At 43.1% G+C, this 24,803-nt stretch overlaps 1 protein-coding gene across 1 annotated transcript in view; it reads right to left on the minus strand.

Annotated features, from left to right (window-relative positions):
* LOC143809198 (uncharacterized) overlaps positions 1-24,803 on the minus strand; it is an 88,389-nt gene that overhangs the window by 58,585 nt on the left and 5,001 nt on the right. Inside the window, exon 3 of the mRNA XM_077292332.1 lies at positions 15,609-15,781. Coding sequence (XP_077148447.1) covers positions 15,609-15,781 — 173 coding nt within the window. The remainder of the gene's footprint in view (positions 1-15,608; positions 15,782-24,803) is intronic.

Consider the following 24,803-nt stretch of genomic DNA (forward strand, 5'->3'; position numbering starts at 1 on the left):
GGGGTGGCTTCACCCCCCCGTGGCTACGATCGCTCTGATTGGCTGTTGAAAGTGAAACTGCCAATCAGAGCGATTTGTAATATTTCACCTAAAAAACTGGTGAAATATTACAATCCAGCCATGGCCGATGCTGCAATACCATCGGCCATGGCTGGAAAACCTGAAGTGACCCCCCCCCACCCCACCGATCGCCCCCCCAGTGCTCCGTTATGGGTCCGGTCCCCTCCGTCCTGTGCTCCGCTCCCCCGTCCTCCTGCCCGCTCCCCCCCTGCTCCTATGTCACCCCCCGGTGCTCCGACGCCCCCCCCGTGCCCCGATCTCCCCCCCCTTATACTTACCGAGGCTCCCGGTGTCGGTCCGTCTCCTCGCTGGGCGCCGCCATCTTCCGGCCGGCAGATTCATTACAAGTACATTTTGATCGCTGTGGTAGGTTCTACCACAGCGATCAAAATAAAAAAATAATAAATAACCCCCCCCCCTTTATCACCCCCATAGGTAGGGACAATAATAAAATAAAGAAAATATTTTTTTTTCTTTTTCCACTAGGGTTAGGGTTAGAACTAGGGTTAGAACTATGGGTAGGGTTAGGGGTAGGGTTAGGGTTACGGGTAGGGTTAGGGTTAGGGGTAGGGTTATGGCATGTGCACACAGAGCGGATCGGCCGCGGATCCGCAGCGGATCGGCCGCGGATCCGCAGCGGATCGGCAGCGGATCGGCAGCGGATCCGCAGCGGATCGGCAGCGGATCCGCAGCGGATCGGCAGCGGATCCGCAGCGGATCGGCCACGGATCCGCAGCGGATCGGCCGCGGATCCGCAGCGGATTGGCCGCGGATCCGCAGCGGATCGGCAGCGGATTGGCCGCGGATCCGCAGCGGATTGGCCGCGGATCCGCAGCGGATTGGCCGCGGATCTGCAGCGGATTGGCAGCGGATCCGCAGCGGATTGGCAGCGGATTGGCCGCGGATCCGCAGCGGATTGGCCGCGGATCCGCAGCGGATTGGCCGCGGATCCGCAGCGGATTGGCCGCTGCGAATTCGAAGCAGTTTTCCATCAGGTTTACAGTACCATGTACACCTAAGGAAAACCAAATCTGCTGTGCCCATGGTGCGGAAAATTCCGTGCCGAAACGCTGCATTGTATTTTCCGCAGCATGTCAATTCTTTGTGCGGATTCCGCAGCGTTTTACACCTGTTCCTCAATAGGAATCCGCAGGTGAAATCCGCACAAAAAAACACTGGAAATCTGCTGTAAATCCGCAGGCAAAACGCAGTGCCTTTTACCTGCAGATTTTTCAAAAATCATGCGGAAAAATCTCACACGAATCCGCAACGTGGGCACATAGCCTTAGGGTTAGGGTTGGAATTAGAGTTAGGGTTGGAATTAGGGCTAGGGTTTGAAATAGGGTTAAGATTAGGCTTGTGGTTAGGGTTACGGATAGGGTTAGGGGTGTGTTGGGGTTACAGTTGTGGTTAGGGTTGGGATTAGGGTTACGGTTGGGATTAGGGTTAGGATTAGGGTTGGAATTAGGGTTACGGTTGTGTTGCGGTTAGGGTTGTGGTTAGGGGTGTGTTGGGGTTTGGGTTGTGATTAGGGTTATGGCTACAGTTGGGATTAGGATTAGGGGTGTGTTGGGGTTAGTGTTGAAGTTAGAATTGAGGGGTTTCCACTGTTTAGGCACATCAGGGGTCTCCAAACGCAACATGGCGCCACCATTGATTCCAGCCAATCTTGCGTTCAAAAAGTCAAATGGTGCTCCCGCCCTTCCAAGCCCCGACGTGCGCCCAAACAGTGGTTTACCCCCACATTTGGGGTACCAGCGTACTCAGGACAAACTGGGCAACAACTGTTGGGGTCCAATTTCTCCTGTTACCCTTGCAAAAATAAAAAATTACTTGCTAAAACATAATTTTTGAGGAAAGAACAATTATTTTTTATTTTCACGGCTCTGCGTTATAAACTTCTGTGAAGCACTTGGGGGTTGAAAGTGCTCACCACACATCTAGATAAGTTCCTTCGGGGGTCTAGTTTCCAAAATGGGGTCACTTGTGGGGTGTTTCTACTGTTTAGGCACATCAGGGGCTCTGCAAATGCAATGTGACGCCCGCAGACCATTCCATCAAAGTCTGCATTTCAAATGTCACTACTTCCCTTCCGAGCCCTGACGTGTGCCCAAACAGTGGTTTACCCCCACATATGGGGTATCAGCGTACTCACAACAAACTGGGCAACAAATATTGGGGTCCAAATTCTCCTGTTACCCTTGTGAAAATAAAAAATTGCTTGCTAAAACATCTTTTTTGAGGAAAGAAAAATGATTTTTTATTTTCACGGCTCTGCGTTGTAAACTTCTGTGAAGCACTTGGGGGTTGAACGTGCTCACCACACATCTAGATAAGTTCCTTGGGGGTCTAGTTTCCAAAATGGGATCACTTGTGGGGGGTTTCTACTGTTTAGGCATATCAGGGGCTCTGCAAACGTAACATGATGCCCGCAGACCATTCCATCAAAGTCTGCATTCCAAAACGTCACTACTTCCCTTCCGAGCCCCGACATGTGCCCAAACAGTGGTTTACCCCCACATATGGGGTATCAGCATACTCAGGAGAAACTGGACAACAACTTTTGGGGTCCAATTTCTCCTGTTACTCTTGCAAAAATAAAAAATTCTGGGCTAAAAAAATATTTTTGAGGAAAGGAAACACATTTATTATTTTCACGGCTCTGCGTTATAAACTTCTGTGAAGCACTTGGGGGTTCAAAGTGCTCACCACACATCTAGATAAGTTCCCTTGGGGGTCTAGTTTCCAAAATGGAGTCACTTGTGGGGAGTTCCTACTTCTTTAGGCACATCAGGGACTCTGCAAACGCAACCTGATGCCCGCAGAGCATTCCATCAAAGTCTGCATTTCAAAACGTCACTACTTCCCTTCCGAACCCCGACGTGTGCCAAAACAGTGGTTTACCCCCACATATGGGGTATCAGCGTACTCAGGAGAAACTGGACAACAACTTTTGGGGTCCAATTTCTCCTGTTACCCTTGGGAAAATAAAAAATTGTGGGCTAAAAAATCATTTTTGAGAAAAGAAAAATTATTTTTTTATTTTCACGGCTCTGCGTTATAAACTTCTGTGAAGCACCTGGGGGTTATAAGTGCTCACTATGCATCTAGATAAGTTCCTTGGGGGGTCTAGTTTCCAAAATGGGGTCACTTGTAGGGGAGCTCCAATGTTTAGGCACACAGGGGCTCTCCAAACGCGACATGGTGTCCGCTAACGATTGGAGCTAATTTTCCATTCAAAAAGTCAAATGGCACGCCTCCCATTCCGAGCCTTGCCGTGCACCCAAACAGTGGTTTACCCCCACATGTGAGGCATCGGCATACTCAGGAGAAATTGCCCAACAAAATTTAGGATCCATTTTATCCTGTTGCCCATGTGAAAATGAAAAAATTGAGGCTAAAATAATTTTTTTGTGAAAAAAAAGTACTTTTTCATTTTTACGGATCAATTTGTGAAGCACCTGGGAGTTTAAAGTGCTCACTATGCTTCTAGATAAGTTCCTTGGGGGGTCTAGTTTCCAAAATGTGGTCACTTGTGGGGGAGCTCCAATGTTTAGGCACACGGGGGCTCTCCAAACGCGACATGGTGTCCGCTAAAGATTGGAGCCAATTTTTCATTCAAAAAGTCAAATGGCGCTCCTTCCCTTCCGAGCCCTGCCGTGCGCCCAAACAGTGGTTTACCCCCACATATGAGGTATCAGCGTACTCAGGACAAATTGGACAACAACGTTCGTTTGTAGTCCAGTTTCTCCTTTTACCCTTGGGAAAATAAAAAATTGTTGCTAAAAGATCATTTTTGTGACTAAAAAGTTAAATGTTCATTTTTTACTTCCATGTTGCTTCTGCTGCTGTGAAACACCTGAAGGGTTAATAAACTTCTTGAATGTGGTTTTGAGCACCTTGAGGGGTGCAGTTTTTAGAATGGTGTCACTTTTGGGTATTTTCAGCCATATAGAACCCTCAAACTGACTTCAAATGTGAGGTGGTCCCTAAAAAAAATGGTTTTGTAAATTTTGTTGTAAAAATGAGAAATCACTGGTCAAATTTTAACCCTTATAACTTTCTAGCAAAAAAAAAATTTGTTTCCAAAATTGTGCTGATGTAAAGTAGACATGTGGGAAATGTTATTTATTAACTATTTTGTGTCACATAACTCTCTGGTTTAACAGAATAAAAATTCAAAATGTGAAAATTGCGAAATTTTCAAAATTTTTGCCAAATTTCCGTTTTTTTCACAAATAAACTCAGAAATTATCGACCTAAATTTACCACTAACATGAAGCCCAATATGTCACGAAAAAACAATCTCAGAATCGCTAGGATCCGTTGAAGCGTTCCTGAGTTATTACCTCATAAAGGGACACTGGTCAGAATTGCAAAAAACGGCAAGGTCATGAAGGGGTTAAATAGTGTTATATAGGGCTAAAGAATGCGCGTGCGCACATAATAATAAAAGTGATAAATTCCCCAAAGTCCAGTTTCCAGGATCCCATGATAGATGTTGATACTGAGATCCACCCATATACAAGATCAAAAGATACAGGGGAAGCAGGACAGGGGAAAATTTGGTGTGCAATAAAAAAGCAAATGGTAATAACAGCAATAACAGCAATGACAAAGATGAAATATCCCAGCGGTGTATATGAACGAGTCCACAGTTAAGGACATCTAAACAAGAGCACATTATCCAATAAATGGTGTAGAGCAATTAGCCATAAACCACATATGACAGATCTTCAATTGATTATATCTGCAGAGGCCATTATTCACGGTTATGATGTTCATTCTAAACTCTACATGATGCTCAATGTTGAAGCTTGTAGATCTTCAGTTCCACTCCAACCTCAGATTAGTGTCCCCAGATAGCAGACATCACATGGACACCGTCGAGAAAAAATTACACACTAAAATATGAGACAAAGACACACAATTAAAAACTGATGTGGTATGGTGGGGACAGCAGGAAAAAACCGGAGGAAAGGGAAATACAAACTTATATATTTCAAAGATAAGAGGAAAAGCCATGTGCCTCATTGAGGCCTATGGGCGTCATAGTGCCCAATGTGGAAATCCAGCGACACTCTCTCTGTGCCAGAATGCGCTTGATATTTCCACCTCTAATACCACACTTTACAAGGTCGATACCACGTACCATAAAGGACTTCAGGTTACACCCATGAAACTGCAAAAAATGACGTGGTATTGTTTTTAATTGTGTTATGTCTGTCTCATTTGCAGCCGCCAATATATCTCGCACGTGTTCCCGAGTACGGGTGCCCAAACGACGAGAAGTTAGACCAATGTAGATCTTGGGGCAACTACACGTAGCGTAATATACCACATGCGTGGTATTACAATTTATATGGTAATTGATGGAGAAGATTTTTTTACCATCCGCAGATTCAAATGTGGCGGTGCGACAGACATTAGTACAAGAGACACAATCACCACATTGATAGCAGCCATGAGGCGGTCCACCAGATCCAAAATTGTATGTATGTATCTTGGGGACATAGTGACTTGACACCAGCAGATCCCTCAGATTTTTACTGCGTCTAGCGGTCACTAAGGGACATTTCGTCAGGCATTTAGATAACAGTGGGTCACTATGGAGAATGCTCCAATGTCTCTGGAGACAATCCCTCATAGTGGACCATTCACCATTGTAGGTCGAAATAAATCTTACTACATTTTGCTGTTCAAAGGTTTTAAGTTTCTTTTTACCAGCGTATAGCAATTCATCACGTGGTGCATACTTAGCTCTTAAATATCCCTTATTAATGCTTCTATTGCTATAACCCCTGGTCTGGAACCTGACTTTCAAGTCAGCTGCCTGCGCTTCGAATTTAGTGGTGGAGGAACAGATCCGCTTCATCCTAAGATGCTGACCAACTGGGATGGCCCTGATTGTACTGTAAGGATGGCTTGATTCCGCATGTAAAAGCGAGTTGACCGACGTGGACTTCCTAAAGACATCGGTCTGCAAAAACCGGTCACCATCGACCTCAATCTTGATGTCCAGGAAGTCCACCTCGGCCTTACTCAACTGATACGTCAATTTGATATTATACGCGTTTTCATTGAGCTGATGCATGAACTCATGTAAGGCCACATCAGATCCTTGCCATATGATGAACAGATCATCGATGTAGCGCAGCCAGCCAGCACATGGTCCGCGGCCCTCGGCCCTCCACCGCCAAAAATCTCCCTTTCCCTTTTTGTGTTGTGGGCGTGGCGCCTGCCCGCTCACATGACCGGCGTCGATGTCATGGGAATGAGGCTTGGGATGCACAGCGCTGGACTTGCGGTTCACGCATGCGCAGTTTCTCACTTGTTTTACTCGGTCACATGATCGGATGTGACCGCTATTTATATGGGACTGAGATCTCAATTAAGCCACGCCCCCTGAGGAAGCGGCAACGTTCAAACGCGAAACGCGCGTTGGGGTATGTGACTGGGCGCCGGACGGGACCTCTACATCATCCCACGTGGGTAACTAATTGCTTTACTTATTTTATGTGTGCTGTAGTCCCCGGTTAATTGTTTTAGTACGTTTGCACTTTATGTTACCATCATATTACCTTGCTGGGCTGCCTGCTTTTGGCAGTTAGTCTTCAGTGCACACGTCTGTGACAGCATATGTATTACATATTTATATACCTTAGGATTTCCATGTCTCGTCCTGGTGTTCTCAGCTCACCATTGTATCCACGGATTTAGTCACTTTATTGTAACTGGTAATATTTTATCTTGATATTGATTGTATCTTTAATAAATTTTGTACTTTTGCTCTAACTATTTTCTGGCAACTTTTTTGACTCATGGTCCTCCTATTAGTGCTATTTCAAAACTGTGCAGAAGGGTGCATAGGTGCCTGATCTGAGACCACTCGTGCAGCGTGATTTGCCCCATCTGGATCTCATTGGCCCAGGCTATACGTCATAACATATTGCACCAGGGTTCGTCGGCGCTGCCACAGTCGCTGCAACATGTGCAGAGTTGAATTCCTCCGTGTGGGCACATCACATTTCAGCCGGTGAACTGGCAGGCCCAACGACTTCTGTAGAGATGTAAGTCGTTGAGCTGCGGGATGCGAACGGCGGAAGTGAGCACACAGCGACCATGCCCTCTGCAGAAGCCCATGTAGTCCGGGATAGTAGGATAAAAATTGCTGGACAACCAGGTTCAAAACATGAGCCATACAAGGCACGTGTTTGACATTGCCCCGGCGAAGGGCCACACCCAGGTTTGCAGCATTGTCGCACACGGCCTTCCCTGGCTGCAGGTTCAGTGGAGACAACCATTGATGGAACTCGGTCTCCAGAGCTGACCACAAGTCCTCAGCTGTGTGACTCACATTTACCAGACATTTCAAGGTAAACACCGCCTGATGCCGTTGAGCCCTGGTGACAGCATAGTGAGGAGGTGTGCAGGATTCAATCTGCACAGTTACAACGCGGGTGGCATTACCAAACAGGCTTTGGGTGCAGGTGGAGAACCAAGAAGAGGTTGAGGAGGCAGAAGCAGTGGAGGAACTTAGAGATACAGAGGATCGATGCGCAACTCGTGGGGACGGCAAGACTTGGACAGCAGCCCCTTCTCTTGATGTCACCATAGTTACCCAGCGCCCAGTCACCGACATGTAACGCACCTGTCCATGTCTACTCGTCCAAGTGTCTATGGTGAAATGCAACCTGTCACACACAGAGTTTCTCAAGGAAGCGGTGATGTTGTGTGTGACATGCTGGTGTAGTGCAGGCACAGCTTTCTTTGAGAAGTAGTGGTGACTGGGCATCTGGTACTTAGGCACTACGACAGACATAAGGTCTCGAAAATCCTCTGTGTCCACCAGGAGAAAGGCAGCATTTCTGTAGCCAACAGCTTGCAGATGGTGAAATTCAACCTCTTAGCTTTGTCATGGCTAGGAGGAAATGGTCTTTTACTTGTCCACATCTGAGCGACCGAGGGCTTGCTGCCGTGCTTAGATGGGGTTGAGTAGGGTGTCCCCGGCAAACTGCTGGTCTGTGAGGAAGGTGCAGGTGGAGATATTATGTTGCCTTGATCAAAATGTGGTGGTCTCGATGTCGGAGAGCGCTCAACACCAGCAGGTGCTTCCACTTGCAAATTTACTGATGACCTGCCAATCACACTGGCTGTTGCAGGTAAAGAGGTGGAAGGTCTGCGTCCAAAACCATGTGCCACTGCTGTCCCCACAGTCACAGAGGATGAAGAGGCTGCGGATGCACTTGATGGGGCAGATGGTGGTTGGCCAGGCCCACTAGGCCGCATTGTAGCACAGTGAGCTTCCCACTGCAACTTATGTCTCATATCCATGTGATGGTTCATGCATGAAGTACTCAAACTATTCATTTTTTGGCCTCTATTGAGATTTTGGTGACAAATCTTACAGACAACGTGAGTTGGGTCATCCTTTGCAATCTCAAAAAATGCCCAGGCTATGCAAGGCTTAGAGCCCATGCGACCTGAAGAGCCACCACGACTTGTGCTCAGAGGCACAGTTGTGGTTGAGGATGCAGTTGTTGACGTGCTTCCAGTACTCCGTCTCTGTCCAGGAAGGCGCAACCTAACCTCGTCGTCAGACTCGTCACTAGCATCCTCCTCCACCTCCTCTGCTGACCTCATGGACTGGCAGACTGTGGGTTGACAGTAAGTGGGGTCTCCAACCTCATCATCATCCCCCTGTGTGTTCTCACACCCATCATCCTCAGAGCCAACCTCTTCCTGCCCTGACTGAAAAGTCAAGTTTTCGTTCAAATCGGGTATCTCAGTCTCCTCATCATCTTCCTCATTGTCTCCACCAACAGGAGTTACAGTTTAGGAACGAGGGTCTACATTATGCTCAGAACCTTCTTCATCTGGGCCTCGATCCGACTCACAAAGATTCTGTGCATCAGTGAAGATCATTTCCTCGTCTGGATTCACAGAAGCTCTGGAGCAGACCTCTGATTCCCAGGATATAGTATGAGTAAACAGCTCTGCAGACTCAACCATCTGTGTTACCCCATACTCAGACGGGCGGCTGGAGACTTGGGAGCTGTGAGGAAGCAAGTGCGATTGGGGTGACACCTCTGAGGACTGGAGTATTTGTGATGTTGAAGTTGAGGTGGAGGAGAGCCCACTTGAACGAGCACTTGATATCCGTTCAAGCACCTGCTTTTTTTGTGCCTCATCTGGAATTTGTAGCGATGCTCATAGCGATGGTCGTAAGAAAGGGATCATATCAGATTGTCCACGAAAAGAAGTAGACATCTTACTGGCTGGAAGATGGTCTTTCTTCTGCAGATGTTACTGTTGCTTTACCACCTACCCCACAGACACAACCTTTTTTTTCCCTTTCCAACATGCCTATTCCCCTTTCCACCAGCAGCAGGCTTTTTGCCACTCATTTAGGTGCTTTACTAATTGGCAATTCTGTAGTTGTTGGCACAAAAAATGATGGATGGAAACCGAGCAGAGCTGAGTGGCCAAACAGTGGTACTAGGACCAAAACGGTTTACTGGGTTAGATGCAGTAAAAATTTAGATACACAGGCGGTGTAGCTTCACAGGCGGGCTACTCCGCTGACATGCAGACACTGCTACTAAGCCCAAAATGATTTACTAGGTTAGATGCAGTAAAAATTTAGATACACAGGCGGTGTAGTTAGCTTCACAGGCGGGCTACTGTGCTGACGTGCAGCAGACACTGCTCCTAGGCCCAAAACAAAAAACAATTTACTGGGTTAGATTCAGTAAAAATTTAGTTACACAGGTGGTGTAGTGCGGTGCCCCAGGGTCCTGGTCCTCGCAGTTGTATTGCAACTGCATCCAGGTATCACAAACATGCAACACATTTCACACTCCAGGCCACCAGGGGGAGCTTCTGCTCCTATTTATTAGGTCACTCCCCACATAGGTAAAACTGGTCGCCTGTAGGGAAAGTTAGTCAGTTGCTGGCTGACCTCCGCTCAGTTAGTTGGTCCCTGGCAGGGGTGGGATCCTGTCAGAGAACGAAGGAGAAGGACACGGAGCTGTGCATGCCCTCAGAGCTGCAGCTCCTAGAAGAAGACATTGAAGGCAGAACTGTATTGCAGCGAGCGTGCAAGGAAGTCATAGCAAAGGAGTGGATATTAGAAGGGTATCAGCCCTACACAGGCTGCCTCCTTCTGAGGCACAGAAGCCCAGTAGCTGGAACACCAAGGGGGTAATGATCTTTACGCCTTACTCCAGAGACCGAAAGGACAGCAAATTTAATGCTACCTGTCCACCCTACACCCAGGAGGCACGGTGGCACCCCTTAGAGGCTAAGGCATGATAGAGTCCCTATAAACCGCCTCAAGCCACCAGTCATACGGGTTGGTCCTATCCTATTCGGGGGACAGAGAGAGAGACATAACATCTACAACGGTAGTGAGGACCTTATGAGAAGCTTAGCAGTAAGGGACCACAACACTGCAGCGCTAGAGGAAGGCTACTGATTTCCACCTGGACAAGGGGACTCTGGACTTGCCTCCAAACCGGCCGGACTCTGCCTGCCCTGTGATCTGGTGCCCTGGACTGGGGATGCTGAAGTCCTCAGTAAAGGTAAAGAGAATGCAAACCTTGTGTCCTCTTTCTTCTCTGCGCCTCTCACCATCCACCATCTACACACCGGGAAGCCCTGGGGACATACTTCACCTGTGCGAAGGTATACCATCTAGCTGCCATAACATCACCCAGCGGACCCCTTAAAGCAGTGTCGGTCGCCCTGACCGAATACCACAGGTGGCGTCATGAACACAAACTTTATCCCTTTAAAGACCTTTCCCTGTTACACAGACGTCCCAGGGCCATGGACGGGGTCAGCCACCGTGACATCCCCCTGTGAACTGCAGGACCCGGTACCGAGTACCCCACGGCCCCATAGGGGCGATCCATTTTCTTCACAGATGGGCTACTCTGCTGACGTGCAGACACTGCTACTAAGCCCAAAATGATTTACTGGGTTAGATGCAGTAAAAATTTAGATACACAGATCCTAGTTTTGGCTTACAAACACTGATGTAAAATACTGACCAAATACTGCTAGTGTGACGACAGCCTTAGACTGTATAGCGCCCACAGCAGCAGCGGTGCATTCTAACACTAAGCTGCAGCAGTGAGGAAATGGTGTCGACGGGGAAAATGGCTGGTTCTTATAGGGAAAGGACATGTGACATACACAACCAATGACACATGCCCTTGCTTGTGTGCATCACATGCACATTGCTGTGTGTGTGTGCACTGCTGATAGGCTGAGAGACTGCACCGCCCCACTGTAAATGCGGGAAAAAAAAAAAAAAAAAGGAGATTGGCATTATTTCAGCACAGATCTATCAACCGTCCCCGCCCACTATACACTGAAACAGTCTATTAACATTGATAAACAGTTTTAATGTGAAAATCAAGTTAGGCTTTTGGTGAACGAACAGTTATCAAACAGAAACATGAACAGCCGAATTTTAAGCAAATTGTTCGAGTTTGTTGATCGACTAGAATACCGCCCAAAACAGCTCGAATTTGAAATTGGCGAACAGTTCGACTCGAACACCGCTCATCTCTACAAACTACACATTTTAATGAAATTATTGCCGTGAGCATGATATGATGAAAAAAAAAATACATTTTTACTACTATAATATTGTTTAGCCCCAGATTTTACATTTTAACAAGGGAAAATAGGTAAAAATGACCACATAATTTGTTACACAATCATTTGATAACATGGCAATACCACATATGTGTCTGTACAGTACTGCTTGGCCACATCGTAAGACTAGGGAGGCAAGGAGCGCTATTTGACTCTTGCAAATCAAATTTTGGTAGAATTGTTTGCAAACTCAATAAGCAGAGTCCCTAAGTATCAGAAGTGAATACACCAAAGTTGACCCCAATTTGGAAAATACACCCCTCAGGGAATTTATTTACATGTGTAGTGGTGATTTTGTTAGCAATGGATACTGCCAAGTGAAAATGCAAATATGCTATTATAGTGTCCAATATGATGTATTGAATGTACATTGTGCCCAGCTCATGCTTCTAGAGATCCCTGGATTTCTTTTGGTGGGAGTCACATAACTTTTTTCAGCAATACCATTTTTACTTACATTTGTATTTTTTATCACATTTTATTCCATTTTTTCCAGCAGTATGATGCCCTTTTTTATTTTTGACGACATTCACTGTAGAGGTTAACTATTGTGACAGTTTAATAAATCATTGCAAAACCAAATATAAGTGTAATTTTTTTGGTTTACTTTTGTTTTTACATAAATATGTGTTTTTTTAATAATTTATTCAATCACCTTCTTAACTTTTTATTTACTTTTTTTTACTTAGTCCCTCTATGGAACATTAACTTTTATTAGTCTGATCACTGGTCTCATACATTGAAATGCATCAGCTACCCTATGCATGAGGCCTGTGATGTTATACAGGCCGATTGCCTGTTACACCCTGCCTATGGCTGGATCTAACAGATAACCATATCTGGCACACCAGGAGGTCATCGTTAGACCTACGGGTGCCATGACAACCATTTGCTTCCCTTGATTTCATCAGAGAGGTGCTGATGGGAGTGAAAGAAGGAGCCCTCTCACAACCTTCCAAATGTCGTAATCGCTATCGATCGCTGCATCTGGAGGGTTTTCAGCCCGCACTGCCCCTGGCTGATATCGCTGGAGTTTAGGTATCAGCAACAGTGATCGTCCGTAGAAGTGCCGATATTTCAGCATCTCCTGCACAATCATGCTGTGATCGCAGCAATCAGGAAGCGAGGACTGAAAAATTGGTCCCTGCTGGACTCCGGCTGTAGAGGGCTGATGGGCTTATTATTGTAGACTGGGGGTTAGGTGGGCTATTACTGTAGATCAGGGTTTGGGGGGCTGTTACTATACACTGGGGCTTAATGGTATTATTACTGTTAACTGGGGGTTATGGGGCTTTAACTGTAGAATGTGAGTTATGGGGCTATTACTGTAGACTAGTGGTTAGGGGGCATTCTACTGTAGATTGGAGGTTTTGATAGATATTACTACAGACTTGTGTTTTCGGGGCTATTACTGTAGACTTGGGGTTAGCAAGTCTATTACTGTACTTTACATCAAAACTATGAATTAACACATGTGGAATTATATACTTAACGAAAAAGTGTGAAACAACTGAAATTATGTCTTATATTCTAGATTCTTCAAAGTAGCCACCTTTTGCTTTGATGACTGCTTTGCACACTCTTGGCATTCTCTTGATGAGCTTCAAGATGTAGTCACCGGGAATGGTCTTCCAACAATCTTGAAGGAGTTCCCAAAGATGCTTAGCACTTGTTGGCCCTTTTGACTTCACTATGTTGTCCAGCTCACCCCAAACCATCTCGATTGGGTTCAGCTCTTGTGACTGTGGAGGCCAGGTCATCTGGCATAGCACCCCATCACTCTCCTTCTTGGTCACATAGCCCTTACACAGCCTGGAGGTGTGTTTGGGGTCATTGTCCATTGTTGAAAAATAAATGATGGTCAAACTAAACGCAAACCGGATGGAATAGCATGGCGCTGCAAGATGCTGTGGTAGCCATGCTGGTTCAGTATGTCTTTAATTTTGAATAAATCCCCAACAGTGTCACCAGCAAAGCACCCCCACACCATCACACCTCCTCCTCCATGCTTCACGGTGGGAACCAGGCATGTAGAGTCCATCCATTCACCTTTTCTGCGTCACACAAAGACACGGTGGTTGGAACCAAAGATCTAAAATTTTGACTCATCAGCCCAAAGCACACATATTTCCACTGGTCTAATGTTCATTCCTTGTGTTCTTTAGCCCAAACAAGTCTCTTCTGCTTGTTGCCTGTCCTTAGCAGTGGTTTCCTAGCAGCTATTTTACCATGAAGGCCTGCTGCACAAAGTCTCCTCTAAACAGTTGTTGTAGAGATGTGTCTGCTGCTAGAACTCTGTGTGGCATTGACCTGGTCTCTAATCTGAGCTGCTGTTAACCTGCAATTTCAGAGGCTGGTGTCTCGGATAAACTTATCCTCAGAAGCAGAGGTGACTCTTAGTCTTCCTTTCCTGGGGTGGTCCTCATGTGAGCCAGTTTCTTTGTAGCGCTTGATGGTTTTTGCCACTGCATTTGGGGACACTTTCAAAGTTTGTCCAATTTTTCGGACTGACTGACCTTCATTTCTTAAAGTAATGATGGCCACTCGTTTTTCTTTACTCAGCTGCTTTTTTCTTGCCATAATTCAAATTCTAACAGTCTATTCAGTAGGACTATTAGCTGTGTATCCACCAGACTTCTGCACAACACAACTGATGGTCCCAACCCCATTTATAAGGCAAGAAATCCCACTTATTAAACCTGACAGGGCACAATTGTGAAGTGAAAACCATTACCGGTGACTACTTCTTGAAGCTCATCAAGAGAATGCCAAGAGTGTGCAAAGCAGTCATCAAAGCAAAAGGTGGTTACTTTGAAGAATCTAGAATATAAGACATAATTTCAGTTGTTTCACACTTTTTTGTTAAGTATATAATTCCACATGTGTTAATTCATAGTTTTGATGCCTTCAGTGTGAATGTACAATTTTCATAGTCATCTTTAAATGAGAAGATGTGTCCAAACCTTTGGTCTGTACGGTATATATATATATATATATATATATATATATATATATATATATATATATATATTTCTGTACCATACATATTTCAAGAAGACACCATAGTACTTAAAATAAAAAAACTACTTGAAAAATAATAATAACAATAGAATTACAGACACCAAACAAGGACAGATGTATTAAAAAATAATTGACAAGACATGGTAAAAAAGAAAAGAAACATATTAAAACCAAGGGGGACAGGTCAGCATACATAGCAGTACGAGTAACTATCAGATGCAAATGCCAAAAATGTAATCCTACAGTATTAAGTACTAGGGACAGGTCCACCATAACTTAAACAAATATAAAGTGTAGTGCACATGTGTTATATAGTGGTAATCATTCTAATCCTGCTTCACTGCTATCCCAAAAACCCATATCAAAGGTATGGTCATTACTCATTAGTCATTATTATTCATAGTTTTGATGCCTTCAGTGTGAATTTACAAATGTCATAGTCATGAAAATAAAGAAAAATCTTTAAATGAGAAGGTCTGTCCAAACTTTTGGTCTGTACTGTACATGTTATGTGCACCAAAAGTAGTTTTAATTTTGGGGTATGAGAACACAAGACCATGCTTTTCTACAGGTTGAGTGTGGGAGGTAAAGTAAGACATGCTTTAGTTATTGCAGATGTTTGCTGTGTTTGTCTGAAAAATTCTCAGTATTGCAACAATACATTTACAATTTTTTTGTAAAGTTAAGATTGTTAAAATATTAATTTAATCTATCCATCAAATAAATTTGACGTAATAAATTAACACCTGTAACTCTTTAATACTTCATCATGTTCTGGAAATTATTACTGTGAAATAAAAGTAAATATTTCTTTCTTTTCATTCATTGGATGCATACAAATAAAATGAAGATTAGCATACCTTGATATTATGTTGAGTTGATTGCTAATTGTTTGAACCTGTTCCATACCACACAGCAGCCCACATGTATTTCTCTCATCAGCGCAGTTTTTAGCCATGATTTCAACAAACTTTACAAAGGTTTGCCCAAGTGAAGCAATGCACTTAGCCGAAGCAATGAACTGATCTGGGCTCTATGTTAAAAAAAAAGGCAATTGACAGCATTTTTGTATGTTTCTTACATTAAGATGAAGAGTGTATAGGAAAAAAGCACTGTAGGAGTCTCACTGCACATCTATGCATGCAAGAAGTATCAGAAAGCCTCAGAAACATAAATCAACAGCCTGTTAAACATCCAAATCGATAACTTACTGAGGGGAATTTATCATTATCCCCAATAAATATGGTGTAAAAATGCCACTTATTATGGTGAATGCCAGGGCCGGACTGGCCATCTGGCAATACTGGCAAATGCCAGAAGGGCCTGTCTGGTTGTGGTCCGCCTTGTCTGCTACATTGTTATCAGAGTCTGTATCCTCAAAACGCCAATACTGTTAACAGTTTTGACGGAGCACAAAGTCGCTGGTTACGTCACTTACCCCAGCAGGCTGCAGACGTTCTTTATGGCTGCGACCTGCCGGAGGCCAGCACCAACAGGTGATGTTGGTGGGGCAATGACATCACTGCATCACGCTGCCAACACCACCAATTTTACTGTGTGGGGTGCTGTGGGGCATCATACTTTGTGTAAGGTGTGTGGGGTCATCATACTTTGTGGGGACATAATACTCTACAGGGGTCATGAAATTGGTATTATAGTGAGTTAGACCACTTAGGGGCTTCAATAGGGGTAAAATAACTGTCTAAGTGCTGCAATACATTTCCTTCTACATTTCTTAAAATGTTGGGAGGTATGCTCTTCTTTTACTGTGATTTGATAGGACTTTTTCTATGGGGCGCCTATTATTTCTATGTATGCCACTGCTCACGAGCATTATTACAATAAAAAGGCACTGAGGGTCATTATTATAAGGAGGCACAATGGGGGGATTGTTATCATTATGGGGAAGCAAGGAGTGATTATTACTATTAATATAAGAAAGAACAGTCCTCTCTCCCCTCTGTACCAGTGTGTCACTGTAAACCTGTTTACTGTAAATGATATCTATAACCCTGTATGTAACCCCTTTCTCATGTACAGCACCATGGAATTAATGGTGCTATATAAATAATAATAATAATAATAACAAGGGATATTTTTATTATTATAAGGAGGCACAAGTTTATTACTATAAGAGGTCAAGGTGGAGCATTATTAAAGGAGGCACAGGGGAATTATTATAAGGCATCACAAGTTGTGGTTTTCCATCATACTCCCGTATAAATGTTACATCTCTAGCTGGTTTAAATAGGATTCGGTAGACACGGCTCTTAAGGGATCATGATATTGAAAACTGACCAGATTAAAACAGATTTTCTTTGGGCACACTGCTGCCCTTGAGCTTCACAACAGTATGACGTTGAACTGTATTATCAGTGAAACATAACGTTATTGTCTTTCCCTGGTATTGTATGATACTATATTTCTGGGGCGTTTTGCATCAATGCATAATGATGTAATAGTCTATAATCCGGAATTAATGTGTACAATTTATTTCTTATCCCCATTTATGTCCATATTTGTGAGATTACAATATCCCACTGTGTTATTTATTCAGATTCACGGCATACCTACTCTTCGTCTGAATGCTGACATATATTACATTATAATGGTCATGGGGTCCAAAGACTGGAAACTGTGCATGCATTCCACTGTTGGAACGCAGGGACGACTTAGTCCGGGTGGTCTGACTGGAAGTTCACGGTCCAACTGGAAGTAGTGCAAGCGTTCCACTATTGGAACACAGGGAACACAGGGATGAGTTGGAGGGTGGATGGACCGGAGGTCTGCGATAATGACAATGATAAGTGATCGGATGGAAATGATGTAAGCGTTCCACTGCTGAAATGCAGGGACACTTGAAGTATGAAGGATAGTTCACATGGTTGATCTAAGGGCACGTGCAAGGTAATGGCTACCCTTGGTATCATGGATATGATGTCAGACGCTGAAATGACATAGAGACTAATTTAATATGACTGAAATTATTTCCTTCTTTTCCCGACAGGGGTGCTGACACAATTAGCTTCTTTATGAGGTTCCACTTGTCACTGCAAGGAATCTATTTACAGACATTAGTATATATTTTGAAGAAGGTATTTTTTCTACCCCCTGATGAACCCTCCGAACGGAGGCAGAAACGCGTTGGGTAGGCTACATAATCCTATGGGTAACTTATAACAGGTCCACACTAGGGTACTAGGGAAGGGGAACAACATGGATTGGTACAATACAAAAAAGTACCCCCAAAAATCCGCCTACTACATTTTGTTGATTCTTTATTGTCTGAAGTTAAGGATACCTTGAACATGAAGTGATAGAAATTTGCTGGACGAGGGGAATTCTACATTGGTGAGATTGTGGCAGTTTTTTTAATCTAGAGCACGGTTGTTTTGAGCACTTGCACTTTATGTATGTTTAGTTGTCTTTTTATGCATCGTGGCTTAGGGCCTTTTTAGAATATTATTATTAAAGGTTTTATATATTTTTGCCTACTCTGCTGGTAATATTGGTCTGATTGCGCTGAAAGTCAGAACAATATCTGATATACAGATTGGTATAGTATATTTGTGTAGAGGTGGTAGAATGTTAGGTGGGTCTGGAAAATCAGTAAAGTGAAGCTGTCTGTGTGTTACATTTTGCAGGGATGAGTTATGGATGGAATAAGAGGTCATGGTGATCTTCATCGAATGTAAGAGAAAAGGGAAAATAAATTACAACAATCAGCGAGAATGTCACTGGTGAGAACCTGCACAATATACACATATGGTCACTGTATGGCAGTAATATCAGTCTTAATACAGTTTTTTTTAGATAAAGTAGTTGTCCAAGCTGGAAAAAGTCAGCAGTGACTCTATGTGACTGAGAACTCCGGTGCTGGCCCTGGGTGTTGATGATCATGTGCAGTGGTGTAACTTGAACAGCCTAAGCCCCAAATCAAAAGCTCTAATGGGGCCCCCAATTATTGCAAGTCTTTAATAGCAAATATCTTTTTACATAGGCCAAAGGGACTTTTGAGGCCCCCTAGGTTGCAGGGTCCAGGGCGTGATTGCAACCCGTTCACCTACTGTAGTTACGCCCCTGATCATGTTACCTCAAGTTTGAGATATTCATACATGCGGTCTCCTGCTAACTAGACGTACACGGTCACGCTTAATACAAGTGAAATTAGTAAAGCCAGGTACAATTAGGCTATGTGTCCACGGAGCATATTGGCAGTGCTTTGGATGCAGCGGATAACCCGCTCCGCCCTGCCCCCTTTTGTACGCTTGGTGATTCCACATGTGTTCATTGAACATATGCAGAATCACAGCATCCTATGCATTGAACTGTGTTATTTATCTTGCGGAGATGGAGCATCTCCGCAAGATAACTAGACATGCCGCGGTCTATAAAGACGCACCGCATGTCCGGTTACGCAGGTCTGCCACCAGCGTGTTTGTATGCATAATGGAGATGGGATTTCATAAAATCCCCTCCACTATGCTACAACATCTGGACGCTGCGGTTGTACTCAGCGTCCAATCCACAGCAAAAACTCAAGCAATATGCCCCGTGGAAACATACACTTAGTCGGAATGTGGGCAGATGTATGAAAATGGAATACTTATGGTCACATGATGGCGACTCCCAATGCCGGCACCGGAGAATCTTTTAGGAAAACCTGATTTCCTCCAGGCAGGGTAATATATCCCCATCTGGTGCTGGCGGACGGGAACGCTATGGGTCTGTGTGATTTCAAATGCCAGGGCTGAATTTGAGTCCAAGTCAGTACCTAGCGCATATCAAATTTATGCCATAATTTGTAATTTTTTTGTTTCCTCATGCCACTTAACAAAATAAAAAGGGGCAGAACTTAGTAGAAGGGGGTAGAGTCTGACACACTCCACAAATGTACTATAATTTAAGCCAGAAAGTGATGTAAATTACAGTGCACTTTTTTAAAAGGAATCTCCTTTATCATCTTAACAACCAGGGGTATTTCAGTTTTTGAATTTCTGTTTTTTGCTCCCTTTCTTCCCAGAGTCATAGCTTTTTTATCTTTAGGTCAATATGGCCATGAGAGGTCTTGATTTTTGTGGGACAAGCTGCACCTTTGAACTAAAGCATTGGTTTTAACATATCATGTACCGGAAAATGGGAAAGAAAATCCATGTGTGGTGAAATTGCAAAAAAAGTGCAATCCCACAGCTGTTTTTTGTGTGTTTTTTTTTACCATGTTCACTAAATGCTAAAACTGTCCCACTATTATGATTCTCCAGGTCTTTATGAGTTCATAGACAGCAAACATGTCTAGGTTCTTTTTTATTTAAGTAGTGAAAAAAAATTCCCAAATTTGTTGAAAGCAAAAAAGGTGCCTGTATCATCTCCATTTTTCGTGATCTGGGGCTGGGTGAGGGCTTATTTTTTCAGTGCTGGGCTGACATTTTTATTGATACCATTTTGGTGTAGATGCAAGGTTTTCTGCCATTTTTAATTTTTTTCTAGTTATGCCACTTAGCATCAAGTTAGTTCTTTTTTTATATTGATAGATCGTGCAATTCTGAAATATGTGTATATTTGATTTTTTTTATTATTGTTTTATATTTTTTTATTTTTTAAATATTTTTAAAAACTTTTTTGTATGTTTTGCATGCTTATTGAAGTCTCCATGGGAGACTAGAAGGTGCAATACTTCGATCGCCTCTGCTACACACAGTCGATGATAAGATCGCCTGTGTGTAGCAGAAATGCTCACTTGCTATGAGTGTTGACCACGGGGAGGTCTGCTGCTTGCGATCGTGTGACAAGGTCACCGATGGGCGGGATTAGCAATGTGCTTCCCGTAAGCGCGAGTTAAATGCCGCTGTCAGAGATTGACAGCGGCATTTAACTAGTTAACATCCGCGGGTGGATCGCGATTCCATTCGCAGCTGTTGCGGGCACATTTCAGCTGCATAGATCAGCTGTCATGTGCCCAGATGGGTGCAAGCTCAGCCCCGGAGCCCGCACCATACAGAGTGAGTCTGACTTGGGAGTGCTATTACGGAAAGGGGTTAATTTAGAATAATCTCTGGAGGCAGATTCTCATGCAGATCTTTGTCCAGCCCATAGCATGGAATAGCTCATTTACATATAAGAAAAATGTGAATTTCTCTGGACTAAGACATCAGATCACAGATAGCAAGATATTATTTTATTTAACTTCCAATGACCTACATGTCCATATACAGTGCCTTGCGAAAGTATTCGGCCCCCTGGAACTTTTCAACCTTTTCCCACATATCATGCTTCAAACATAAAGATACCAAATGTACCGTAAATTTTTGGTGAAGAATCAACAAGTTGAACACAATTGTGAAGTTGAATGAAATTTATTGGTTATTTTAAATTTTTGTGGAAATTCAAAAACTGAAAAGTGGGGCGTGCAATATTATTCGGCCCCTTTAACTTAATACTTTGTTGCGCCACCTTTTGCTGCAATTACAGCTGCAAGTCGCTTGGGGTGTGTCTCTATCAGTTTTATACATCGAGAGACTGAAATTGTTGCCCATTCTTCCTTGGCAAAAAGCGCGAGCCAGGTTTGATGGAGATCATTTGTGAACAGCAATTTTCAGCTTTCCACAGATTCTCGATTGGAATGAGGTCTGGACTTTGATTTGGCTATTCTAACACCTGGATACATTTTTTGTGAACCATTCCATTGTAGATTTTGCTTTATGTTTGGGATTATTGTCTTGTTGGAAGACAAATCTCCATCCCAGTCTCTGGTCTTTTGCAGACTCCAACAGGTTTTCTTCAAGAATTGTCCTGTATTTGGCTCCATCCATCTTCCCATCAATTTTAACCATCTTCCCTGTCCCTGCTGAAGAAAAGCAGGCCCAAACTATGATGCTGCCACCACCATGTTTGACAGTGGGGATGGTGTGTTTAGGGTGAGCTATGTTGCCTTTACGCCAAACATATCGTTTGCATTGTTGCCAAAAAGTTCGATTTTGGTTTCATCTGACCAGAGCACCTTCTTCCACATGTTTGGTGTGTCTCCCAGGTGGCTTGTTGCAAACTTTAAATGACACTTTTTATGGATATGTTTGAGAAATGGCTTTCTTCTTGCCACTCCTCCATAAAGGCCAGATTTGTGCAGTGTACGACTGATTGTTGTCCTATGGACAGACTGTCCCACCTCAGCTGTAGATCTCTGCAGTTCATCCAGAGTGATCATGGGCCTCTTGGCTGCATCTCTGATCAGTCTTCTCCGTGTTTGAGATGAAAGTTTAGAGGGACGGCCGGGTCATGGTTGATTTGCAGTGGTATGATACTCCTTCCATTTCAATATGATCGCTTGCACAGTGGTCCTTGGGATGTTTAAAGTTTTGGAAATCATTTTGTATCCAAATCTGGCTTTAAACTTCTCCACAACAGTATCACAGACCTGCCTGTTGTGTTCCTTGGTCTTCATGATGTTCCCTGTGCTTCAAACAGAACCCTGAGACTATCACAGAGCAGGTGCATTTATATGGAGACTTGATTACACACAGGTGGATTATATTTATCATCATTAGGCATTTAGGACAACCTTGGATCATTCAGAGATCCACAATGAACTTCTGGAGTTATTTTGCTGCACTGAAAGTAAAGGGGCCGAATAATATTGCACGCCCCACTTTTCAGTTTTTGAAATTCAACAAAAATTTAAAATAACCAATAAATTTCTTTCAACTTCACAATTATGTTCCACTTGTTGTTGATTCTTCACCAAAAATTTACATTTGGTATCTATGTTTGAAGCATGATATGTGGGAAAAAGTTGAAAAGTTCCAGGGGGCAGAATACTTTCGCAAGGCACTGTAGATGGCTTAGGGGGTTGAACCTACTAGCAGGTTCCAATTAATGAATTAGGCATTTTTTCAATGTTGTTTATTTATTAAGACATAATCAAGGCATAAAAATACTTGTCTTAAAAAATTCCCCTCATTGCATGTCTCCACCTGGAGGAAAGTTTATTGAAGGAAAATTAGACAAAAGGGACATGAAATTTGACATGTTAAGTGTTAATTGATGCAAAGAACTGCAACTTTTTATCCTCTTACTCTGGCCCTGAAACTTTTTTGAAAGTGGACAGGGCTTAGCAAAATTGAACGCAGTCACACATTTACTACAATATATTCCATGAACTGCTATACATTGCAACTGAAAGATATGCTGAACAATAACTGAATATAGAAGCATTACTTTTACTGCAGCTTCTTTTCGGACTTTAGGACTTTCGAACATTATAAAGGGGGTCACCATGGGAAATCAGAAGGGAAACCCACCTTTGTCTCTATCATGACCATCCTTGTCCATGGGTACAGTAGGAGAAGTATCAGAAAAGGATATTTGCGGGCTAAAAACACCTTGAGAAGTGATTTACTTACCTCCAATAACAAGAAATCTGGTCATACCACAATACGATATAGCTCAATGTACAACCACCAATGGGATACTATGAGCAAGATCTTCAATAGACATTGGTCGGTACTTAAGATTGAACCTACACTATAAATGCCTCTCTAAATCACCACTTAAGATAGCTAGAAAAAGTAAAAACCTCAAGCATATTCTGGTAAAAAGCCACTATTTGGCAAAGCCTCTAGACTTTTTCAAGGTGGGTAGATGAAAATGAGGTTGCTTTAGTATGCGCCACCTCATTTACATCAGCGGATAGCCTCAGGAAATTTAAAATTATGGCTTACATCTCCTGTAATACAACTCATGTTATATGCTGTGCTAGATGTATGTGTAAGCTTATATATATTGGCCTTACATCCTGTTAACTGTGTGTAAGAACCCACGAACACGTAATAGATTTTATGGCCGCCTGTGATTTGGATGATGTGAGTACGTTAAGGACGATCCCAAGGCATTTAAGGCATGTCATAGTTGTAACTTCAATTAATTAAAAATCTGGGGTTTGATCGGATACGCATTGGCATAATGGCATAAGGGGAGGACATATGAAACGTTTATTAGCACAGAATGTAGATGGATCACGGTTCTGGGTACCATGATTCTCGCTGGCGTGAATGAACAATTAAGTTTTGTTCCTTTTTTGTAATGCTGTGTATCTGACTTGGTTTTAATCTGTGTGTTTTTTCTGTTTTTTAGTTGTTTTTAACTCATTGATGATTTTTCACCACTGACGTTGAAGCTCCCCTTTATTAGTATGAGCGACCATATTTAAATCTGATCCTCTTCCAATATTAGATCCTCCATATCTTCTTAGAAGGGCCTTCAATGGGTGATGCTGTGTCTTTTCACTTGATGATTCATGTTCAGTATATAATATGTTTTTACTAGCCTGATATATCACATGTTTATATGATTTTTGTGGTAAAAATGTTTAGATAAATTTGGTTAATTAAGCTATAGGTATGAATCAATATTTGTCTAGTGCAATTGTCACTGTATACGTATTTGAGTTTTATTTGCTTGCATGAGTTTCCATTTATGTGGGATACACATGTTGCACTTATCACTTTAGTAATAACATATTAACATTTTTCACCAGTAACAGATCAGCTTATACACTATATCCCCTACCATTGTAATTCTGTCTATGCTTAGACCAGAAATCTATTATTACACAGACACCACACATTTGTCCTTCAGTTTACCTACTTTTAAGATGGAGTCTGGACAGTGCGCATGCCGGTGATGTGATGCGCTACAGAGCATTTGTCTCATAGCAAACACCGACACTTGTCATGAATTTGATAAGTGGCAGTTGCCATGCCCTGATGACAGAAGTTGCAGAATTCTAGTGTGAAAGCTTTGATAAATCGGGCCCTATGTGTATAATCAGTAATAGAGTCCTCTGTCAAAATGGGATGCAATATCATGATGTGGATGACAAATCAGGCACACACAAGAAACCTGAAATAAATGTTTTCTCTGCAGATTTGTAAGGCTTTTGCAACCTCAGGATGAATGCTATCTCCAGTGAGAGTCTGGAAGGTCTACCTTTTTTTCCTGGTGCTCTAGTGTTTCTTGTGAAAAGATCTGTTTAAATGTGATTACTTGAAACATGCAAAAAG

Source organism: Ranitomeya variabilis, chromosome 2 (assembly GCF_051348905.1).
Source record: "Ranitomeya variabilis isolate aRanVar5 chromosome 2, aRanVar5.hap1, whole genome shotgun sequence".
Taxonomy (NCBI): domain Eukaryota; kingdom Metazoa; phylum Chordata; class Amphibia; order Anura; family Dendrobatidae; genus Ranitomeya; species Ranitomeya variabilis.